Genomic DNA, 23,830 nt, shown 5'->3' on the forward strand with positions numbered 1-23,830 from the left:
CATCTTGTGCACTGAATGAGGTAGGGAGGGTCCTATGGAAGAAATAGTATGTGATCATGTTAAAGACTGTATCATAATGCGTACCAGCTCCACCTATAATAGGTATGTTTTTGGGATTCATTGCAACAATGTACATATAACTTATTTCTCAAATTGTAGATTAAAAAGTTATTGCAGCTTGATATAGCAAAAGTCATCAGCATTTGATTAGACGTATTGGGTTGGGGAGATGTGCACACAACTGGAAACTTTAAATATATTGAACATCTTTATACAGGTGGAGTCAGATTCTACAATATGCTGGATGTCGTCTGTGAATTGCTAAATGGCCTCCACTCCCATTGACTTGCAGGCAATGCTCAGTAGCTTGTAGGATCAGACCCTTGAAGGAGGGAGGTATATACATTAAGATTACCCAACTCTTCCCTTTATAAGACTCTGTTTTCAGCTGTTTACAACATTGTCAAATGTAAACCATTTCAGCTGAAACTTTCCATGCCAGGTGTCTGTCTCTGGCTTCAAAGTTTTTGGAAAGTTTCAGTCAAAACAGTTCAGCCATTTTAGAGAATATGTTGGCGGGGGGGGGGGGGGGAAATAAATATTTTATTAAAATGTTAAAAATATTTTAAAATTGCTATTGAGAAGTTCTAGATTTCCATACTTTAGAGAAGGGATTTGAAATTTGGCAGAGGGGTGATGTTTGTGTCAGGTATGTACTTTTTGCTGTTCCTATGGAAATCTGCCCAAGTGTTCCAAGAAGTCTTTGAAAAATCTGTTTGCACATGCTAAGTAGAGCCATGGCTAAAATCTTGGAAAATTCCATTCACAGTGAGCATGCTCCAGGATCTCTCAGGTCCTGTGTATGTGGACTGTGCATGAACCATCTCCATACAGCAACCACATATGTCCATTCCTAGGGTACAGAGGCTCAGCAGGACTTCCCCTGAACTTTCAGCTCTTGGCTGCTGTGGGCTGGGGTGGGACTGGACACCAGAACTGAGAGAGAACAGAGAGACTATTTCCCTTGTGCTCTCAATATCCCCACCCCACTCCCTGCAGCTGGTGCCCAGGCAGCATGGAAGAAGAAGGTGCCTGACTCAGATACAGGGAGCCAAGAGCCAGTCGAGGGTGAGGGAAGAGGAAGGAGTAGATTGGGAGAAGGGGCCACAGTGGTTGGGGATGGGGGAAGACTGAGAGTGGAGGCTGTGAGACAGAAGGGGAGGAAAAACTGACTGGGACCGGAGGGGTTGGGACTGGGAGATAGGAACTGGTTGGGCAAGATGGCTAAGGGGAACTGAGAAGCAGTTGGTGTGGAGGGTGAGACTGAGATTGAAGGAGGAGCTCAGGGAACTTGGACTTGTTAGGCAAGCAGACTATAATTGGGAATCAGTGAGGTGGGTAGGGGGAAAAGCAAATCTGATGAGAAGCTGTGGCACATTGGAAGAACTGGGACTAGCTGGGCAAAGAGACTGGGACAAGAAGCCAGTGAGGGGGGCAGACAAATGGGGGAAATGACTGGAGTTGGGGAAGGGTGAGAGACAGATTGGACCAGAAGTTGTGCGGGGGGACAACTTGGGGCTGGCAGAGTGCTTGACTTCACAATCTTAATATTCTTTTACCATAATCTCTGGCTGTGCACGTGCACAATAAAATGAAGATGATGGGTTGATGCAAAAATATGTAATTCTCTCTCTCTCACACACACAAAATGTTGTTTTGTAGAGCAACTTATTTTTTTGTAATCAAATACAGAGAGTCTGAAGATGGGCAAATATGTATTAGTACAACACATTAAGTATACTTTAAACACCTCAAATATTTAGAACGATGCTATTAACAAGCATGTTTAACCATAGCGTAGCCAGGACATAACATTGTTTCCATGATAAATTAGGACAGGTGTTTTTTCTTTGAGAAATGTTATATCCATGTTATATAGCCAAGCTAACAGACTAACTCAGTGTAGTCTGTAGCAAAGCTCCTTTAACACAGTTCTCAGAAAAAAATTATTTCCAGTACTAGACACTGAAATTATGTTAGCAACCATATTCATAGATATAACTGGCATGATTTTGGCTGTACCATGGACAGGGTCTTATGTGTTGAGAGTGTTTGTTAAATGACAATGAACAAGGCTGACAACTGTTCTGTAGAAATATTTATCCTAAGGAAAGGGGTTGTCTTTTAACTCTAAAATGGTTCAGTGAAGTGACAGGTTTTTTTGGTATTTTTTAATAATGAAGTCAGGGATGGCATCCTTCTCTACTAGAGAGCTTAACTTCTGTTATCCTTAGTGACAGTGTAGTATTCTTATGCAGAAGTTAAGCAGATCTACTTTGCTGTGAGGGATACAAGTCAATTTTTAAGATTTTACTTTCAAATAAAATGTCATTATATATTATGGTTCCCATGTGACTAAAAAGAAACTAGCAAAATTAGTCTTTATAATAACCAGAAGGCTATAGCATGATGAGAGCAACATTTTTTTTCAGGAAACATATTTCTGATATAAAATAAACATAAATTTGTGCTTTGAAACAGTCCATAGGCATGCCTGCAGTTAATTTCTTAATGCTATCAATTACAGGGCTTCCTTAGGCACTTAAAAGGAGTTCATTCAAAAGCTAAGGATTCACACCAGTAATTTGGTGAATTGACAACCTGTTGTTTTTCTAATGTTGTTAATCTACAGAATTGTATCTTTTAATGCTTTTCTGCTACCCTCAGTGATGTAATTAGTCTGGTATTGCCTGGGTGATTTCATGGGCATGGTAAAAAAAAGCAAGCAGCTATGAGAAGAAACAAATTGAATATTACTCCAGAAAAATACCTTTCCATTTGGCATTGATATTCTTAAGGTCTGAATAACTTAAAAATCCTTAACTCTGTAGCTGATGAGAATTTAGATAATTTAATCTGAAATATTTTCAAAACTAATAAATATGACTTGATGATCACCAGACAAGCTGCAGCGGCACAGGCACCACCAAACAGAGCTGTAAACAGGGGAGTTTCAGGGGGAGTTTGCAAGGGGAGTTTGTGTGGAAGACTAAGAGAGATAGGCAGAGGAATAGACAGGCTAGTGAAGGGAGTGGGTGGTATTCTGGTGCCTGTTGGGGGTTTGTTTTGCTGTGGGTGGTGGTGTTTTGGTTCGGTTTTTGTTTCCCAGACTAACAGGTTTTAGGTGGGAAGGCTATGACAGATACAGAGGCAGCAGTGGAAGACACAATGAAGATGACTGGATGTGGAAGCTGCAGCATGTACATAATCCTGGAGAGGGTACCTGAAAAGAGTTTCATGTGCATGAACTGCCGCCTGATAGAGCTGATGGAAGAAAAGATCTGAGGATTGGAGATGCAGGTGGAAACTCTGGTTGAGTTTAGAAGGGGGTTCGAGCAGATGATGGAGCAAAGACATGAGGAGGCTGAAGGGAAAAGCTCGGACTTACAGATGGAAGCAGGACCAAAGAACTCTGAGGGAAGACTGTTGGATGAGGAAAGTGGACAGTGGAAGCATGTGACTAAGAGAACCAGGCAGAGGAAAAGACGGGCTAGTGAAGGAGAAATAGAGCTAGGGTGACCAGACGTCCCGATTTTATCGGGACAGTCCCGATATTTCCTTCTTTGTCCCGCATCCCGACCGATGTTCGGTCGGGACACTGGACAAAAAAGCAATTTTGCCCTCCGCTCCGGCGCTCACGCCCCCCCACCCCGACTCCGCCCCCTCCTTCCCCCATTGGATCCCTCCATGGAGGGAGGAGGTTAGGAGGAGGGAGGAGGGTCGGGCAACTACCAGGAGCGTGGGAGGGGAAGGGAAAGTTGCCGCGGCTGCCGGGGGCTAGCTGGGCATGGCCCGGGCTGCGTGCAGGCAGCAGCCGGGGCTGGCTCTGGCCCGGGTGGGCAGCGTGGGCCGCCGGAGACACGCGGCGAAGAGGGGCTGCGGGGGCGAGACTTGTCCCAGGCAGGGAGGCCGGCGGACAGGGGCGAGGGGCCAGCCGGGGTCCCCATAAACTTCCCCGCCGCTGCCAGGGAGCCCCGCGCCTCTCTTGCTTGGCTGCGCTCCAGCGGCTCGCCCCGCCGAGAAGGAGCCGCTGGAGCGCAGCCGAGCGGGAGAGGCGCGGGGCTCCCTGCCGGCGGCGGGACGCGCCGCATGTGCCCACGGCGGGCTGGGGGGCGGGAGGCTCTGCAGGGCTGGGAAAAGCCCTGGCTCCTGCCCGTTGCCCAGCCTGGAGCCCCTCAGGCGACCGGCTGCTGCTGTGGCTCGGCTGTGCCAGCCCTGGCCCCTTGCACGCCTGCGCCGCGGCCAGCCTCGGACTTTGCTTCTTGTCCCCCCCCATGCCCTCTTTATCCCTAGCCCCTTCTGCATCGGGGCCAGCTTTTGCCCTGGGGTGGGCAGCACGTGCTCCCCCCGCTGCTGGGGCCTGCTAATGCTCCCCGCCCCTGCGAAACTGCTTTTTTTTTTTTCTCCCCCGCCATTTTTTTTTGCTCCGCCCCCCCTCCGCCCCTCTCCGCGTCCCGATATTTCATCCCTGTGATCTGGTCACCCTAAATAAAGCTCAGGAACAGGTTTGCGGAGTTGGAAAATGAAGGGGCACAACAGGTGGTCGCTGAAGGTGAGAGGGCAAGGAAGAAGAGAAGAGCAGCTAGTCCTATAGGAAGAGGGGAAGAATCAATGGAGATAACACCAAATATGAGCCCCAGGAGGATATGGGATGGGTCGCAGAGGATTGCAAGGGACAACAGGAATCGTGAGGACTTGCAGCCAGAGGGAACGGGATAGACCGGAGAATCGTACCGTCACCAGGAAAAGGCAGGTCTACATGATTGGGGACTTCTTACCGAGAAGAATAGACAGGCCTGTAACCAGAGCTGATCCGGAGAACAGAAGGGTGTGCTGTCTGCCAGGTGCTAAGGTACAGGATGTGGACCTGAGGCTGAAGAGGATCCTAATAGGAGCAGGAAAGAATCCGCTGATTGTCCTCCATGTGGGAACAAATGATATGGCTAGATTCTCGCTGGAACGTATCAAGGGAGACTATTCCAGGCTGGGGAAGATGCTTAAGGAAATCGAAGCTCAGGTGATCTTCACTGGGAGTCTGCCTGTTCCTAGAGAAGGGTGACAAAGGTGTGACAAGATTACGGCAATCAACAGATGGCTCAGACAGTGGTGCTATAAGGAGGGCTTTGGAATGTATGGCCCCTGGGAGGCATTCATGGACAGAGGACTGTTCTCTCGGGATGGACTTCATCTGAGTAAGGAGGGAAATAGAATTCTAGGATGGAGGCTGGCATAATTGATTAAGAGAGCTTTAAACTAGGAATTTGGGGGAGATGGTTGGGGGATGTCCAGGTAAGCTCCACGCCGGAATTTAACATTGAGAGGGAAGAAAATGAAGTAAGAAAGGATACAGCCGTGGGTATGAAAATGGACATAAAGAGTAAGGGTAGTGTAGATACCAGTCTAATAGGTAATACTGGTGGTAGAATGTCTGTGCCTAATCGGGTAAAGAATGTCATTGAAGCCAAACGGCAAAAATTAAGATGTTTGTACACTAATGAAAGGAGCCTAAGTAACAAAATGGAGGAACTAGAGCTACTGGTGCAGGAAGTGAAACCGGATATTATAGGGATAACAGAAACATGGTGGAATAGTAGTCATGACTGGAGTACAGGTATTGAAGAGTATGTGCTGTTTAGGAAAGACAGAAATAAAGGCAAGGGTGGTGGAGTAGCATTGTATATCAATGATGAGGTAGACTGTTCCTGGATGAGGGCAGACAAGGGAATAACTTTGCTTATTCACTCCTCTGCTCAGCAGATTATGGAACTGGCTTAACTCTAGAGATCAAACTCCTAAATCTGCTCAGAAGCTCTATAGATTTCCTAAAGAAATACTTTGTCTCCTTCAAAGTGGATTCAGCAGTAATAGCCTGATTGAAAAACAAAACAAAAAACCCCCTACCCTCTCTTTGGATGTATCCTTGTGGAATCCCATTAACAGAAATTTGGAATTGGGGAAATAAGAACATTTCTGACTGACTAATTACACTGCTCTACAGCCAAAATGCTTCTGAAATAAATGTAGTCAAACTTTACTAATTCTGGGTCACTGGGAACGAAAATGATGCTTAAAATTGTTGATTGGTTCTAGTTTTCAAGATATGCTATTGGGTCAGTATATACGACCCTTGACTTGGGAATGGCAGAGGATAAGTAAGTTATAAAGGGAAGGGATCTCAATTTAAACCTGAAATGACTAAAATACATCTTTGACTGGATCTATGAATAAATTTATGACTGTGTTTGGACAGTATTTGCTTTTTAGGCAAAACAATGAATGATGCAATCTGAAGCTGGTATTGCGTCATACATGAGATGAATTGCATCATGTTATTCCTAGAAGTCATGGATGATGCAATCATAACGAAGCTTACATCACTCTGCTGAACAAATTGCCCTATATCAGCTCTAGAAATCATACAGTGTCATGCTCTCTTATTTGTCAGTGTTTGATTTTGCAAAGGGACACATTTCTGTTTAGCCAAAGTGAGCAGAGATGCCTCGTACTTGTGTGAACAGTGCAGATAACTTCTGATATGTTTGTGGTGAAGTGACTTTTGCATCACAAAAGCGCAGTATAACCACTATGGTTAAGAAAGCCTATCCCCTTTATTTTGGCTGCAAAATTGGAGATCAGGACAAGAGGTGGGCCCCACACATATGCTGCAACACTTGTGCAACAAATCTTCGCCAGGAAACAGGTTGAACAGGAAAAGGAAATCTGTGCCTTTTGCAGTGCCAATGATTTGGAGAGAGCCAACAGATCATACCAGCAATTGTGACTTCTGCATGGTGCCTCCAGTTGGGAAAGGTGTGTCAAAGAAGAAAAAGTGGACTGTGCATTATCCAAACATTCCATCAGCTATACGCCCAGTACCCCACGGAGAAGGACTGCCGGTTCCTGATGCAGCAGAATCATTCTCACTTGAGTCAGACAAGGAAGAGGATGAAACTTCTGGTCCTGAACCATCAATGTCACAGGACCCACATTTTCTCCCATCCTCCTCCTCTGAACCACACCTCATAACACAAGGTGAACTGAATGACCTTGTCAGGGATTTGGAACTACCCAAGAGTAAGGCAGAGCTGTTGGGCTCCAGACTACAGCAGTGGAATCTCCTGGCAGGTGATGTTAGGGTTTCCATGTTCCGTGACCGTCAAAAGGATCTTGTCCCATTCTTCTTCATGGAAGGTGATCTTGTAGCCTGCAACAACATCGATGGTGTGATGGCAGCCCTCAACATCGTTCACGATCCAGATGAGTGGAGACTGTTCATTGATTCATCAAAGACGAGTCTTAAAGCTGTTTTACTGCATAATGGCAATGTTTTGCCATCAATTCCAGTTGGTCATGCAGTCCATATGAAGGAAACCTATGACAACATGAAACAACTTTTGAGGTGCATAAACTATGACCAACATCAGTGGCAACTTTGTGGCGATTTGAAGGTTGTTGCTCTCTTGCTTGGTCTGCAGACTGGATACACAAAGTACAGCTGTTTTCTCTGCGAATGGGATAGTCGTGCAAGAGATTCCCACTACATCAAGAAAGATTGGCCACTCCGACAGTCATTGGAGCCTGGGAGGAAAAGTGTTCAGCATCCACCACTTGTTGAATCAAGGAAGATTTTGTTACCACCCTTACACATCAAGCTGGATCTGATGAAGAACTTTGTCAAGGCCATTGACAAAACACAAGCAGCTTTCAAGTACCTCCGTGGAAAATTTCCAAGGTTAAGTGAAGCTAAGATAAAGGAAGGTGTCTTTGTTGGTCCTCAGATTCGTGAACTTCTTCGAGATGATGCATTTGACCATGCACTGCGTGGCAAGGAAAAGATGGCATGGAAAGCCTTCCAGTTAGTGGCAATAAATTTTCTTGGAAACAACAAGGCAGACAACTACAGGTTGTTGGTGGAAAACCTCCTCGAGGCATACAAAAGCCTTGGTTGCAACATGTCACTAAAGATACATTTTTTGCACTCTCATCTAGATTTTTTTCCACCGAACTGCGGAGCAGTGAGCGACGAGCACGGCGAGCGATTTCACCAGGACATTGCAACAATGGAGAAACGCTATCAGGGCAAATGGAGCCCATCAATGCTTGCAGACTATTGCTGGACAGTGACAAGAGATGCTCCATTTAATGAATACAAGAGACAAGCCAAGAAGCGCCGAGTAGACACTAAATAGGACTAAACTATGTACAGAATAGTTTTTTGCCTTTTGTTTCATAATAAATTTTATTTAGATAACCCTTTTGCTGATTTTTAAAGTGTTACATAAACAGGACAGGTGAAATATTATCATGTAAAGCAACCATAAACACATGAAAAGACCTAGGTTTACAATTTATGATTAAAACTCTACTATCTACACAATATACATAGACATAAAATGTAAAAACTTAAATATCTTAGAAACAGTAGCCAATCAGTTGTTTTAATTGTCATATTTGAATTCAGCACATCAAAATACATAATAAATAGCACATTTTATCTCTGAAGCAGACGACTTCTCAAAAATTGTAGACCAGTGTTACAGCTCAGTTTTCTGTTGTGTCTTGTCCCTTCTATCTCTATGCTGACATAACATCTATCTTCCTATCAGAGTTGTGAACATTATCTACATTTTTTGTTGTTCGCTTTTTGAATGCTATCCAAACATTTTGAGGCTCTTTAATTTCAGAAGAAGTCATTTTCTTTCCTATGACTCTTATTTCTATAGATTTATTTCAGAATATGTCTTTTAAAAAAACTGTTTACCATTTTGAGGCTATGCTCTTGTGGTTTATTAACACCAGAATTGTTTCATAGAAATGTGGCATTATACTGGTATGGTGCAGCTACTTTGCTTTATACTGCCAATATATATACACTGTACACTATTCATATATATAGTGGCTTAACTTCAAATATGTTCTATTTTAAAATATTTTGGCAAAATGCTAATAATAAAATTAAGTTCAGAATAATCTTACAGAGGCCAGCCATGGGCCAGTCCAAAGAAGTAAAGTGTATGTGGGTGGTTGGTTAGCCAAGAGGTTGATTGGTATCAGGGGCAGTCCGGGGCACTGGCTGGAGTTCTCACAGGGGTCAGTAACTGGAAGATCCAATCAAAGGGACTGGGTTAGCAGGTTAGGGAGGCGAGGTAGGGCAAGGCAGCATGGCAACAAATTGGCATCAGACAAGGTAGGGTGAGGCAGCAAGGCAGGATCAGGTGAGGCAACCTAGGCAGCAGTGAGCAGGCAATGGTTTGTTGCTTAGACAGCGTCCTCTTGGGGCCTTTGTATAATCCAGGCTCCCAATGAGAGTGCTGCCTGTCCATCCAATCAGAGACCTGGGGTTTAGTTGCTGTGGCTCTGTAGGCCTTTAGCACTAAGGCTGTTGGTCCAGGGCAGTGGTTAAGTGCTCTGTCATGGTTCAGCAGCTAAGTATGCTGCCTAAGGACCTCGAGAGTCTAGGTTCAGTATTGATATCCTGACAGTATTCCAAGACAAAAATAACTACATTAAAATAGTGTTAAGTCTGAAAGAACTTATAACTTAAGGATGAAAAAATGTAGAGATGTTGTCTTCATCTCTAAACCAAGTACTGGAAATTCAGCATTAAGATTTCACTTAAAAGAATTCCAAACATGTTAACGTACGGATATGCACAGTTAATGCAGCCAAACAACCTTAATTCCTGCCCAGTAGCAAAGCTGTGCAGTAACCATCTGATTATGCTTAAGACATTTGGTGTATGTGGTCCTAGATTAGATTTTGTTTTTTGAAGACAAGAGGTTTTTCTCATATTTTTTCCCTTTATGGTGTCCTTAGCTCTTTAACTATTGTCCAGAGCTCCACAATTAATACTACTCTCGTCAGCTCCCTGCGTTGGAATCAAACTCTCTGCCCCCTCCATCATTTTTAGTTATTATCCTGAGTGGAGTGATCTTTGGTGGTTTAAAGTGATACATTCTACTCTATTGTCCAATACATGAATATATTTATAATAATCAAACTTTTATTCCTTAAGCGAAAAAGTGATGAAAAATTAGATAATTTGGAAAAATTTACTATAAAGATGGAAAATATAAAAACAGGTGAAAAGTTCTCTATACCTGCTGTCCAAAGACAATTATTAAGATGATAGATCTAAAATTCTTGAATCCAGCCCTCCAGCAGATGAATAGTAAGAATTCTCTGACCATAGAATTCTGCAACCATTAAACTGCCTCACCAGCATGCAATCCTCTTCATGCTTCTAAGGGTATCATGGCTCTCTTGCATTGGTTCCAAAAGCAATTTAGTCTTTAAATGAAGACCGGATATCTTTTTAAAGAGATGTGCTATAGCTTAAATTGAAGTTATGGGCTTGATATAGGAATTACTGGCTGAGGTTCTATGGTCTATGTTGTTCAAGAGGTTAGACTAAATGATCATATCGGTCCCTTCTGGCCTTAAAAATCTATGAATCTATGCAAATCAAATCTGGGCAAGAGCTGAGTTCAATTTTATTTTGAGTCTTCCAGTCACATTGTGTTTAGTGTTGGCCTGACTGGAAGCAGAATAATAAATTTCCATGGTGAAGATGTTTTCACCTTTTGACCTTTGTATGCTGTGTGATGGGCGTAATAGCAGTTGATAAGTTTGATAAATTGTTATCTGTCTGAGAAAAATCAGTGAAAGATGTCTTTTTTTTTTTTCTGTTTCAGGTATTGGTGGTAATTTAGTGGCAATTCAAGCTAGCAGAATTTCTACCTACCTCCATTTACATAGCATTCCTGGAGAGTTGCCAGAAGAAGCAAAGGGTTGCTATTACCCATGCAGAACCTATTATGGTACAGGTATGTGTTGGTGGTTGTTAATTGTTGCAACTAGATTGTTGCACTCTTTTTTGCTTCTGTAGACCGACCTGTACACCCAGTGAATGTGGGCACCATATTCAGTTGTTGCTGTGATAGGTAGACAGTAATGAAAGATTCCTCTACCTGCAACAATTGAGCGGTAGGGAGGTCATGTATAGGGCTTGAGTGGGAGAAGTGTAACAGGGACCGAGAGACAGAGATGGAAGTCAGGAGTGGCTAAAGACACTCCCCAAATGGCTGCACTCAGAGCTGCTTTGTCCTTTTATCCTCCAGTAACTCATTAACTTCTGCAGAAGTTAATCTGCAGAAAAGGACCTAGGGGTTACAGTGGACGAGAAGCTGGATATGATAACAGTGTGCCCTTGTTGCCAAGAAGGTTAACGGCATTTTGGGCTGTATAAGTAGGGGCATTGCCAGCAGATTGAGGGACATGATCATTCCCCTCTATTCGACATTGGTGAGGCCTCATCTGGAGTACTGTGTCCAGTTTTGGGCCCCACACTACAAGAAGGATGTGGAAAAATTGGAAAGAGTCCAGGGGAGAGCAACAAAAATGATTAGGGGGCTGGAGCACATGACTTATGAGGAGAGGCTGAGAGAACTGGGATTGTTTAGTCTGCAGAAGAAACGAATGAGGGGGGATTTGATAGCTGCTTTCAACTACCTGAAGGGGGGTTCCAAAGAGGATGGATCTAGACTGTTCTCAGTGGTACCAGATGACAGGACAAGGAGTAATGGTCTCAAGTTACAGTGTGGGAGGTTTAGTTTGGATATTAGGAAAAACTTTTTCACTAGGAATGTGGTGAAGCACTGGAATGGGTTACCGAGGGAGGTGGTGGAATCTCCTTCCTTAGAGGTTTTTAAGGTCAGGCTTGACAAAGCCCTGGCTGGGATGATTTAGTTGGGGATTGGTCTTGCTGTGAGCAGGGGGATGGACTAAATGACCTCCTGAAGTCCCTTCCAACCCTGATATTCTATGATTCTATTAACTTCTCTCTCCCATCCAACCTCAGAAGTTCACTCCCGTTCTCCACCAACACCCTGTTTACCCTCGCTGTCAAGTCCTGGCTAGGAGTCAACCAGGGCTGGCTCTAGGATTTTTGCCGCCCCAAGCAAAAAAATTTTGGCCGCCCCCCCCTTTTTTTTCATGCCCCCCTGCCCCCGGCCCTGCCCCAACTCCACCCTTTTCGAACCCCTTCCCCAAATCCCCAGCCCCGCCTCCTCCCCCAGCGTGCTGCATTGCCCCCCATTGCTTCCTGCGGGCCCCCCGCAACCTCCCGCCCTAGCTCAACTCCGCTCCGCCTGCTCCCCCCGGGCATGCCACCACTCCGCTTCTCCCACCTCCCTCTCAGGCGAGGGAGGGCGGAGAAGCGGAGCAGCAGCGCATTCAGGGGAGCAGGCGGAGCGGAGGTGAGCTAGAGTGGGGGGGGGGGCGCAGGAAGTAATGGGGGGGTAGAGGAACCACTCCCCGCTCCAGCTCACCCCCGCCGCTTCCCCCGAGCGCCCCGCCACTCGGCTTCTCCTCCCTCCCAGCGGTGCTGCGCGAAACAGCTGTTTCACGCACGGCGAGCCTGGAAGGGAGGGGGGAGAAGCAAAGCGGCAGTGGCATGTTCAGGGGAGCAGGCGGAGGTGGAGAGAAGGTGAGCTGGGGTGGCAAGCTGGGGCGGCGGGGGCCCTTTTTCCCCATGCTCCGGAGTCGGCGCCTATGATGGCCGGCGCCAGAATGCCGCCCCTAGAAATGTGCCGCCCCAAGCACCTGCTTGTTTTGCTGGTGCCTGGAGCCGGCCCTGGAGTCAACACACATGCACACATTGTCCTTCTCTTTCCAGTATTTGTGGAGTGTGGCTGATTAAATACTGGGTTAATTATAAATAGTCTCTGCTTTCCCCTTGCAAACCAACCCTCTGACTCTCTTGGACCTCACCCCCTTCTCTGGGTCCTTGCTTCTTCATCACCACCACCACTCCCACCTCCCAATCCCTGCTTCCTCATCACGACCACTGCTCCCCTCCAACACACCCCTCCAGAATGCCTGCTTCCCTCCCATTCCCAACTCCACTTTATCACCTTGCCTTCAGGTGTCTGCTTCCCCTTCCATGCCCTAGTCCCCACCTTCCCCCTTTACCCCCCCCAACCCTATCTTCCAGGCTTTCATGTCTGTTAGCCTCCTAGCTACTCAGTCTCCCCATACAGCAAGTTATGCTGCTGCCTCTGATCTGTGTAGGCAGCAGCAGAGATTCCATTGCCTGCAGCACCAGGTAGTCTGACTTTCCTCTAAGCTGAGATATTCTGGTTTTCTAGTTTCCCCAAAAATCAACACAGTTCTCTCCACTCCCTGAAATTTTGGAAATGATCAGATGCGGTGTTCCAACATTAGCACCTTACGAACAGAGAAGCAAAGAAATGCCATCAAGTTGAGTGTAGAGTCTCGCTTTGCTTGGCTAATAAGGAATTTCATTCATTCAAGTGTAAATTTTGTAATATGTCAGCCTATCCTGTAGGAGTTGAATCGTATTAAGGCAAAGACTTGATTCTCCCAGAACTTGTTTTGTTTCCCGACTTTCTTCACCCTCTTTACTAATTGGGAAAAGTATCCTTCAGCTATCTAGTGCTGTTCTATAAACCAGCAGATAGTGTTGTAGCTGAAACTTTACCCAGATGCCAAGAACTTTTTATTTCCTGCTTCACCTTGTTAGCCTAAGTCATAATGGTTTTATTCCATCCATGTGATAATACTTGAATGAGAAGTTTCCAGTCAAGTTGTTATCATCATGCCACACAATGGTTGCTCTGACTTCCACAGTTTTTCCTTAAATTTAGAACAGAAGGTACCATTTGTAAATGTGTGATAGCTTTTGGCAAGAGTTGATTTTTGAGACGCTTCAGTTGCTCTTTGATATTTATTAAATGTACTTCTAACTAATAAATAAAAAATAGGTGAATGTGAAGTTACTACTTAGCAATATAAAAAGCCCTCTGAGGGACTTATGTAGAAGGTAAGGGTGGCCAAAACTTCCCTCTCTTGAGGGAACATATAGGGGCCTACTGCAATTTAAAGTGGGTGGTAATGTTTAGGTAAGGAACCCAATCAAGGTGGCCAGGGGATGGTCTGATTCAGAGTAGACCGTCAGCAGTCCTGTTGATCCCCTGGCAGACACTAAACATAGAAGAAACTCTGAGGGAATTTGATGGTGAAAGTCATGCATGCCCTCCCAGAAGGGTACAATTTGCACTCCTTCTATTATTGATAAAAATATTTTCCAGCTTTCAAAGGGATAAACAGCATTTTTATTTTTATTTTTGTATTACAGGAGTAAATAACAAATCAGCCCAAGTTCTTCTCCTTTTGGTGATTCCTGGGCATTTAATTTTCTTGTACACCATCCATTTAATGAAAAGTGGTCATACCTCTTTGACTCCAGTTTTTATAGCAGTATATTTGTTTGCAGCCCTGCTACAGGTAAGAATAAAAAATGGTTATAATATGTTTTAGCTCTCAAAGAATACCATGTTTGATACTTGCTTTTAGATATGTAAAGAGTAGAAGCAATAGGGTGTGTGTGTCCGTGTTATGGGTTATCTTTGTAATAAATTATTATCACACATACCCAACAGCTTCTACAACTGCATTTTGGGGTTTCTCATCAGATATCTCACCGTGTCATTTTCCCAAGTGTATGTTGTGCTTTTTCTCTGTTCCTCATGTGTCAGCACCATTAAAGCCAGTAAGCATTATGATAAACAATGGGAAAGGAATATGGCCTTTATTAATAGAAAGCAGGCCAAGAAAAATTCCTAAAAAAGTCTCAACTTGGTTTCATTCAAATAAAATGGATCACAATCTTGTTGGTTAACATAACCCACAAATGTAACAGTCTTACCTATATGCTTGTGTGCATCTCTTAAACACTCATTAAAGGTGAAGTCAGTTTAGCAGTAACCAGAATAATAATTGTTAATTGCATCTGTTGTTTTTATTAATTTTTATTTATGTATTTATTTTTGCATTACTTTTGCTGGCTTTATTTAAGTCTCTAGCCCAAGCAATAGCAGCAGTTGAAAGGAGCCTTTGAAATAGTCATAGCGTAAGCTGAAGTCGCTCCAAATAAAGAAATCAGCTTATACATTGAATTGTTTTATGTACAGTCAAGTTTTAGTTAAAACTTTGCTGAGTTGAATAAAACATTTAGTTATATTTTTTTTTTTTAAAATGAAGGACATACTTGAAAGATCCATATGTGGAGTGTAGGTTTTACTTCTAAAATAACTATTACCAAGTTATCTTTAAAACTAACATAATCCTAGTCAACAAATCTCCTACATAAAAAAAACCACCTGTAATACAGTGTTCTGAACTCTGTTTCTCTGTGTTTATTGTAGTGGTGTTGTTTCAGTTTAATTGTAAATGGATAAAAAAAATCACCTGGATTGTATATTTTAAATATACTAATATTTTTGTGTAGATCTGCTGAAGTTAGAAATTCAGTGATTAAAAAGATGAATTTTGCGAACTGCCAGCATTTGAATTTTATTTGAGAACACCACCATTTTTTCAGCTAGTATACAACTGGAAAACTCAAGGCCTTGCATATAACTGTGTCTCATACATAAATTGTCATGCTATTATTTTTAACTCTTTTCCTTCATACTTCATGTTCTTTCCCATTCTATCACTTTGATTTGTTTAATTTCTCCTTCTCCACCCCACTCTCATGGACTTACTTTACATTGTGCTGATGCAGATTTCACTGAAAGCAATGGAACTGCTGGAAGAAATTGATTTTATGTTTTTCTGTTATAATTATATTAGCAACTATGCAAATACTATATTATAATTTCCCTCAGTTTTGAATTGGCATTTGGAAAGTCTCAGGTGTCTCTTGCTGCTAACTGCTGATGCTAAGAATAGGCAGGGCTTTTTAGAATGGCATGGTAGAAAAATCTTGGCATCAGCATAAGTACACATTTAAAGTACATTTTCAAAAATGCAAGAAAATTGCAAGGCCTGATTCACCTTTCACTTATGCCAGTTTTAAAGTAGTAATATTCCACTGACATCAGTACAGTCCATCCTGATTTTTAATCTGATATAAGCAAGAGGAGGCTGAAGCTTGCAGTTTTTCCTTTTGTGGATGATTTTCCCTTTACCACCATCTATCTCTGGCCATGACAGACATTTTGCAGTTATTGTTCTTTAGTGGCTGAATCACAACTATTGCACACTATAATTTTTCAAGGGTCTTTTGCAAAGTTACAATTAAGAATCCCATATTTCTAGTCACCTTATGAAAATGTTCCACTACATTGATGGTTTCTTTTCTCTTCCTTTATTCCCATTTTGTTATACCAGATATAATCACATTTCTATAATGCTGGTATATAGAAAGGTTTTGTATAGCTTTAATTAGCAGAATTCAGATTTTCATGTAAATGACACTTCCCTGTCCCTTGAGTCATGATTACATCTTCAATTATCTGTACCACCTTAATCAGTTATGCTGGTGCTCTTTCTTACTGCCTATTGGGACCTTAAGAGTGGGGGCCTCCCATGCAATTGCACGTTTCTTAGTTTTCTTCTTTTTTAACATTAAACCACTTCACTTCTTGCCTTTCATTTTCTGCTCAGCACTAGTGACCACATCTAGACACCTTGATAGTAATGAGAATAGTTTGAAATTACAAACTCAATCCTTCTCTGCTGGCCTTTCTTTAGAGATATGCATAGATCAACTCTAATCTTGTTCTAATTCTTTTTTTCCCTTGGGACTTTTATATTTTGTCCTCCTTCAACAGTTAGCCTTTTCAAGGATTTAGTGTTTTGCCTTCATAGTAAGATTAGAAAATCTCACAGCTAATTACTCTCATTTCAGTTATCAACCAAACCACAATCTCTTGAGCAATGAGATGCAAAACTTGGAGTTGTTTCCACTTTGTGTTTAAATCTTCAGTATACATCTTGTTTTATGAAAGACCTACATTTTAACAGGGTAAAAGTGCTTTTTTTAAATCTGAGGTAACAAATGAATATCTGTAGACAGCCAGAACACAATAATACCCAAAGGCAATAATCAGTTATGGGCAGTCTAAACTGAACAGGTTTGATATCCTATTGTTTAATTCATTATATTCATTTAGGGCAAAAATCTGTTGTAGAATATTGGCACTTTCTTTCTGTTATGGTGATCATAGCCACATACTGAATCTATTTATAGTCCCTCTGGTATACTAAAATTCTGCTTAATAAATGAAAATGGATGACTTTTCTAGCCCTAAAAACCTCTTGATATTTTCAAGATGATTATAAAGGAGAACAGAGCTTTGATCATGATGGGAACCACTGGTTTAATGTAACTAATCTCTCCACAGCAACACCGCTGTATCTTCCACCGAGTAGCCCACCCAACAATATCCCATCAAATTGTCTTTATTCTTCTTCATCACCATTGTGATGTCTCTCTTCCTGTTTATCGCCCCTCCCTGGGTGTGATTCAAAGCTCACAGAGTCAGTGGCTTCCATTAAATTCAGTGGTCTTTGGAGCACTTTCATGGGGTGTCTTCTTTCCCTATCCTCACCCCTGTTGTTAATTTTGTCTTCATCCCTTCCTTTCTTTCTTATTTCTAATACCTTTATACTCTTTTCCACTGCTACTTTATTCAGTTCACTTCATATTTCTCTGCTGCTTGCTCACTCCCAGATGTTCTATGCCTCCTCTGTGTAATATAGTTAAAAACATTTATGGGAATGGAGTCATTATGATTCGTTTACATTAGGGCTGTCAAGCGATTAAAAAATTAATCGTGATTAATTGCACTGTTAAACAATAAGAGAATACCATTTATTTAAATAGTTTTGGATATTTTCTACATTTTCAAATATATTGATTTCAATTACAACACAGAATACAAAATATGCAATGTTCACTTTTTATTTATTTTTGATTACAAGTGTTTGCACTGTAAAGAACAAAATAAATTGTATTTTTCAGTTCACCTAATACAAGTACTGTAGTGCAATCTCTTTATCATGGAAGTTGAATTATGAAATGTAGAATTATGTACAAAAAACTACATTAAAAATAAAATAATGTAAAATTTTAGAGCCTGCAAGTCCACTCAGTTCTACTTCTTGTTCAGCCAATCACTCAGATAAACAGACTTGTTTGTATTTGCAGGAGATAATGCTGCCCGCTTCTTGTTTACAATGTCATCTGAAAGTGAGAACAGGTGTTCTCATGCCACTGCTGTAGCTGGCGTCACAAGATATTTACATGCCAGATGTGCTAAAGATTCATATGTCCCTTCATGCTTCAACCACCATTCCAGGGAACATGTGTCCATGTTGATGATGCCCGCTTCTTGTTTACAGTGTCACCTGAAAGTGAGAACAGGTGTTCTCATGGCACTGCTGTAGCTGGTGTCACAAGATAGTTACGTGCCAGATATTCTAAAGATTCATATGAACATACGTCCATGCTGCTGCTGCTGAGTTCTGCTCGATAACAATCCAAAGCGGTGCAGACAGATGCATGTTCATTTTCATTATCTGAGATGCCTCCAGTAGAAGGTTGGTTTTCCTTTTTGGTGGTTCGGGTTCTGTAGTTTCTGCATCAGAGTGTTGCTTTTTTAAGACTTCTGAAAACATGCTTGACACCTCGTCCCTCTCAGATTTTGGAAGGCATTTCAGATTCTTAAACCTTGGTTCCAGTGCTGTAGCTATCATTAGAAATCTCACATTGGTACCTTTTTTGAGTTTTGTCAGATCTGCAGTGAAAGTATTCTTAAAATGAACAACATGTGCTGGGTCATCATCCAAGACTTCTATAACAAGAAATACATGTCAGAATGTGGGTAAAACAAAGTAGGGGACATACAGTTTTTCCCCCAAGCAGTTCAGTCACAAATTTAATTAACGCATTATTTTTTAATGAGTGTCATCAGCATGGAAGCATGTCCTCTGTAATGGTGGCCGAAGCATGAAGGGGCATACAAATGTTTAGCATATCTGGCACGTAAATACTTTGCAATGTGGGCTACAAAAGTCCCATGCAAATGCCTGTTCTCACTTTCTGGCGACACTGTAATTAAGAAGCAGGCAGCATTATCTTTTGTAAATGTAAACAGACTTGTTTGTCTTAGTGATTGGCTGAACAAGAAGAAGGACTGATTGGACTTATAGGCTCTGAAGTTTTACGTTGTTTTGTTTTTGAGGGCAGTTATGCAACAACAACAAAATCTACATTTGTAAGTTGCACTTTCACGACAAAGAGATTGCACTACAGTACTTGTATGAGGTCAGTTGAAAAATACAATTTCTTTTATCATTTTTACAGTGCAAATATTTGTAATCAAAAGTAATATACACTTTGATTTCAGTTACAACACAGACTACAATATATTTGAAAATGTAGAAAAATATCCAAAATACTTAATTCATTTCAATTGGTATTCTATTGTTTAACAGTGCGATTAAACCTGCAATTAATTTTTTTGAGTTAATTGTGTGAGTTAACTGCAATTAATCAACAGCCCTAGTTTACATAAATATAAATTAGCATTAATATAGATTTAGTTATTACTAATTGATAGTACGCTATGTGTAGTAACAGAAAAACTTGTAGAAAGTCACGGAATGAATTTACAATCACTTTTTAAACATAACCATTGACCTCTGTAAATACTGGTTTTGATTTTGAAAATAATGTGAACTAGTCAGTATTATGGACTAATGATCATTTTTATAAACAAAGCTGTTTTGATTTTCAAAAGATGAAAAAAAATTGCAAACAACTTTGTTTTGTTCCTCTAACTGTAAATGTACCATGTCTTTTAACTAAATAAATGATTTGGATCTATTGCTTGAAATCTTGGCTCTGTTGAACTTAATGGCAAAACTTCTGCTAACATCAATGGGGTCAATATTTCAATCATTTTATTTACATTACATCTGAGAAAAAGTAAACTACTTTTCATGCAGGGATACTTTTTTTTTAAGATTGAGTATAAAATCTCAGAAATAGGTTTCTAATATAAAGCCTGGCACATGCTTATCTATGGCACCATTCTCAGGTAATGCAAAATAAGTATTGTAATTATGCCAGCACTATGTACAAATACCTACTGAAACCTATACATTACTTTCATTTTATGAAAAATGCAAATAATACAGCATATATTGTCTGGGCAAACAATTGTATATTGCTGAAAATCAAACATGACAGCAGACTGATTTAAACATGGCTTGGGTTTGGTGTGTATTGTATTGTTGAGGGGGGAACATATTTGTTTTCTGAAACCTATACAAAGCCAAGCTTTTGGTACCTTCTTCATGAAGATACAGTCTGGCTATGGACCAACGATGCATATCTGATTGAATAGCTCAGGGACATGCAAAAGGGAGGCAAGCAGGGGTACAGGGTTCCCCCTCCCCCAATAATCGGCACAGAACTCCTCCAGCCCCAGTGCCACGGCAGGGAGAGAAAGCGAGCTCCTCTGGCCCTGGCTGGAGGAGCTCTCTCTTTCTCCCCTCCGCGGCCCCAGGGCCAGAGGAGCTCTGTGACCCCACCACAGCCAAGTACTTGTGAATACATTTATTCAGAGGGCTCCACGGTGCATGGATTTTCGATGAAATGGTGAATGCACTGCTGTTTATTTCTATGCATATAATGTATGTGCGTGTGTTGATATGGTTTAATGCACATGGCCCATCAGGGTAATCCGCTGGCAGGCCATGAGACATTTTGTTTACGTTGACCATCCGCAGGCACGGCTCCCTGCAGCTCCCAGTGGCCAGGAATGGTGAACCACGGCCACTGGGAGCTGCGGGGGGCCACGCCTGCGGACGGTCAACGTAAACAAAATGTCTGACGGCCCGCCAACGGATTACCTTGATGGGCCGCGTGCCAAAGGTTGCCGAACCCGGGTTTAATGTGTATACTATATGTTTGTTTAACATGCCCCTCCAAAAATGGTCAAATTTAAATTCCTGCACATGCCCCTGGAATAGCCATACGGTCGTCGTCTTTTTTTTTTTTTTGAGGCACAGCGTGCTTTAACTATTTGCAGCTAGGCAAAAAGAATAAGGTTCATTTTCAGCCTTGTCATCCAGCAATAAAATGAAGGCAAAACTGGAGTAATGAAACCATCAGTCTTACAGCAAGCTGCTTTGAACATTCAAAGGCTGCCTCTGTGCTTCAGGTTCCTGCTGAGCCAATAAAGAGCCCTCTGAGGAATTTTCACACCTACCAACCAAATCTCAGCGTGCAGCTGTGTTATGGACTCTGGAAATAAACAAGTAATGGGAAACTCTAGAAGCTATCACCCAGTAAATTTGCCGTGATAAAATACAACTACTCGTATCAGTAAAAATCAGAACAGTATTCTTGTGGAGTGACATATTTTGAACATTCCAGAGTAGTTTTCTATTTGACTGCAAACTGGAGAATTCAGTGGTGTTTTGATGACTCCTTTCTTTACAATTAAAAGGTGTCTTGGGTGCTACAATAGCCTGAGGCCATAAAGAACCTTATTTTTATCATTTGGGAATGTTTACTAATGGCCCTATTCTGTACTACTTACACAGAGGGGAAAAATACCTCATGAAGTTCAATGCAGTTTTTGTCTGAATAAGGATAATAGGTCTATATGGAAGGAGAATATTGCTGAATTTTAAAGACTGCTTTTTATATTATCCAAAGTTGACTTCCAAAATCTACAGCATGTACCGATACCAGAGGTTCTCATGATTCAAGAAAATGTTAAAATAAACGCCCAATCCTGGCCCTGCTTCTGCCAGCTTTGTGCCACAAAGGAGCTGGAAAGCCAGTTGAGGATTCCAGGTTTACACTGTTATAAAGGTGTCCACACATAAAGTTGCACTGGTTTAACTAAATTGATTTGAAAACATACCTTAAGGGTATGTCTACACTATGGGATTAATCCGAATTTATATAATTCGAATTTTGGAAACAGATTGTATAAAGTCGAATGTATGCGGCCACACTAAGCACATTAATTTGGCGGTGTGCATCCATGTACCGGGGCTAGCGTCGATTTCCGGAGCGTTGCACTGTGGGTAGCTATCCCATAGTTCCCACAGTCTCCCCCGCCCATTGGAATTCTGAGTTGAGATCCAGTGCCTGATGGGGCAAAAAACATTGTTGCAGGTGGTTCTGGGTACAGCCTCACCCCTCCCTCCAAGAAAGCAACGGCAGACAACCATTTCGTGCCTTTTTTCCTGGGTGAACACTGCAGACTCCATACCATGGCAAGCATGGAGCCCGCTCAGCTCAAGACAGCAGTCATGAACATTGTAAACACCTCGCGTGTTCTCGTGCAGTTTATGCTGAACCAGGACCAGAAAAATGAGGCGAGGAGGCGACGGCGATGGCACTGCAGCGACAAGCGTGATGAGGACCTGGACATGGACATGGATACCCAGAATTCTCTCAAACCGCGGGCCCCGGTGCTTTGGAGATCATGTTGTTAATGGGGCAGGTTCTATCCGTTGAACGCCGATTCTGGGCCCGGGAAACAAGCACAGACTGGTGGGACCACATAGTGTTGCAGGTGTGAGATGATTCCCAGTGGCTGCGAAACTTTCGTATGCGTAAGGGCACTTTCATGGAACTTTATGACTTGCTGTCCCCTGCCCTGAAATGCCAGAATACCAAGATGAGAGCAGCCCTCACAGTTGAGAAGCGAGTGGCGATAGCCCTGTGGAAGCTTGCAACGTCAGACAGCTACCGGTCAATCGGGAATCAATTTGGAGTGGGCAAATCTACTGTGCTGTGATGCAAGTAGCCAAAGCAATCACTGAGGTGCTGCTACGAAAGGTATGTGCAGGTCATAGTGGATGTCTTTGCTGCAATGGGATTCCCTAACTGTGGTGGGGCGATAGATGGAACCCATATCGGAGCACCAGGGTACCCAGTACATAAACCGTAAGGGGTACTTTTCAATGGTGCTGCAAGCACTTGTGGATCACAAGGGACGTTTCACCAACATCAACGTGGGCTGGCCGGGAAGGGTTCATGATGCTCGCATCTTCAGGAACACTACTCTGGTTAAACGGCTGCAGCAAGGGACTTACTTCCCGGACCAGAAAATAACTGTTGGGGATGTTAAAATGCCAATAGTTATTCTTGGGGACCCAACCTACCCCTTAATGCCATGGCTCATGAAGTCATACACAGGCAGCCTGGACAGGAGTCAGGAGCTGTTCAACTACAGGCTGAGCAAGTGCAGAATGGTGGTAGAATGTGTATTTGGCCATTTAAAAGGTCGCTGGCAATGGTTACTGACTCGCTCAGACCTCAGCCAAACCAATATCCCCATTGTTATTTCTACTTGCTGTGTGCTGCACAATCTCTGTGAAAGTAAGGGGGAGACCTTTATGGCGGGGTGGGAGGCTGAGGCAAATTGCCTGGCTGCTGATTACGCGCAGCCAGACACCAGGGCGATTAGAAGAGCACACCAGGAAGCGCTGTGCATCAGAGAAGCTTTGAAAACCAGTTTCATGACTGTCCAGGCTACAGTGTGAAATTTCTGTTTGTTTCTCCTTCATGAAAACCCGCCCCCTTTATTGACTCATTCTCTATAAGGAACCCACCCTCCCCCTTCCCCCAGCTTGCTTTCAAAGGAAATAAAGTCACTATCGTTTAAAAATCATTTATTCTTTATTAATTGATTATAAAAAGAGGGAGAGAACCCGGGTGGGAGGAGGATCGTCGGGAAGGAAAAGGCCACTAAAAAAAGGTTAAAAAAAATGACAGCCTTTTGCTTGGGCTGTCCACTGGGGTGGAATGGGAGGGTGTACGGAGCCTCCCCCCCGCCCCCCGCGTTCTTACACGTCTGGGGGACGAGGCTATGAAACATGGTATGGGGGGAGAGAGGTTATACAGGGGCTGTAGCGGCACTCTGTTAGC

General features: G+C 42.7%; 1 protein-coding gene across 1 annotated transcript in view; it reads left to right on the forward strand.

The window, feature by feature from the left end:
* Positions 1-23,830, forward strand: part of SLC41A2 (solute carrier family 41 member 2) — a 76,777-nt gene that overhangs the window by 42,881 nt on the left and 10,066 nt on the right. The window contains exons 7-8 of the mRNA XM_034778426.1: positions 10,755-10,886; positions 14,219-14,367. Of these exons, the coding sequence (XP_034634317.1) occupies positions 10,755-10,886; positions 14,219-14,367 (281 nt within the window). The remainder of the gene's footprint in view (positions 1-10,754; positions 10,887-14,218; positions 14,368-23,830) is intronic.

The sequence above is a fragment of the Trachemys scripta genome, chromosome 1, assembly GCF_013100865.1.
Source record: "Trachemys scripta elegans isolate TJP31775 chromosome 1, CAS_Tse_1.0, whole genome shotgun sequence".
Taxonomy (NCBI): domain Eukaryota; kingdom Metazoa; phylum Chordata; order Testudines; family Emydidae; genus Trachemys; species Trachemys scripta.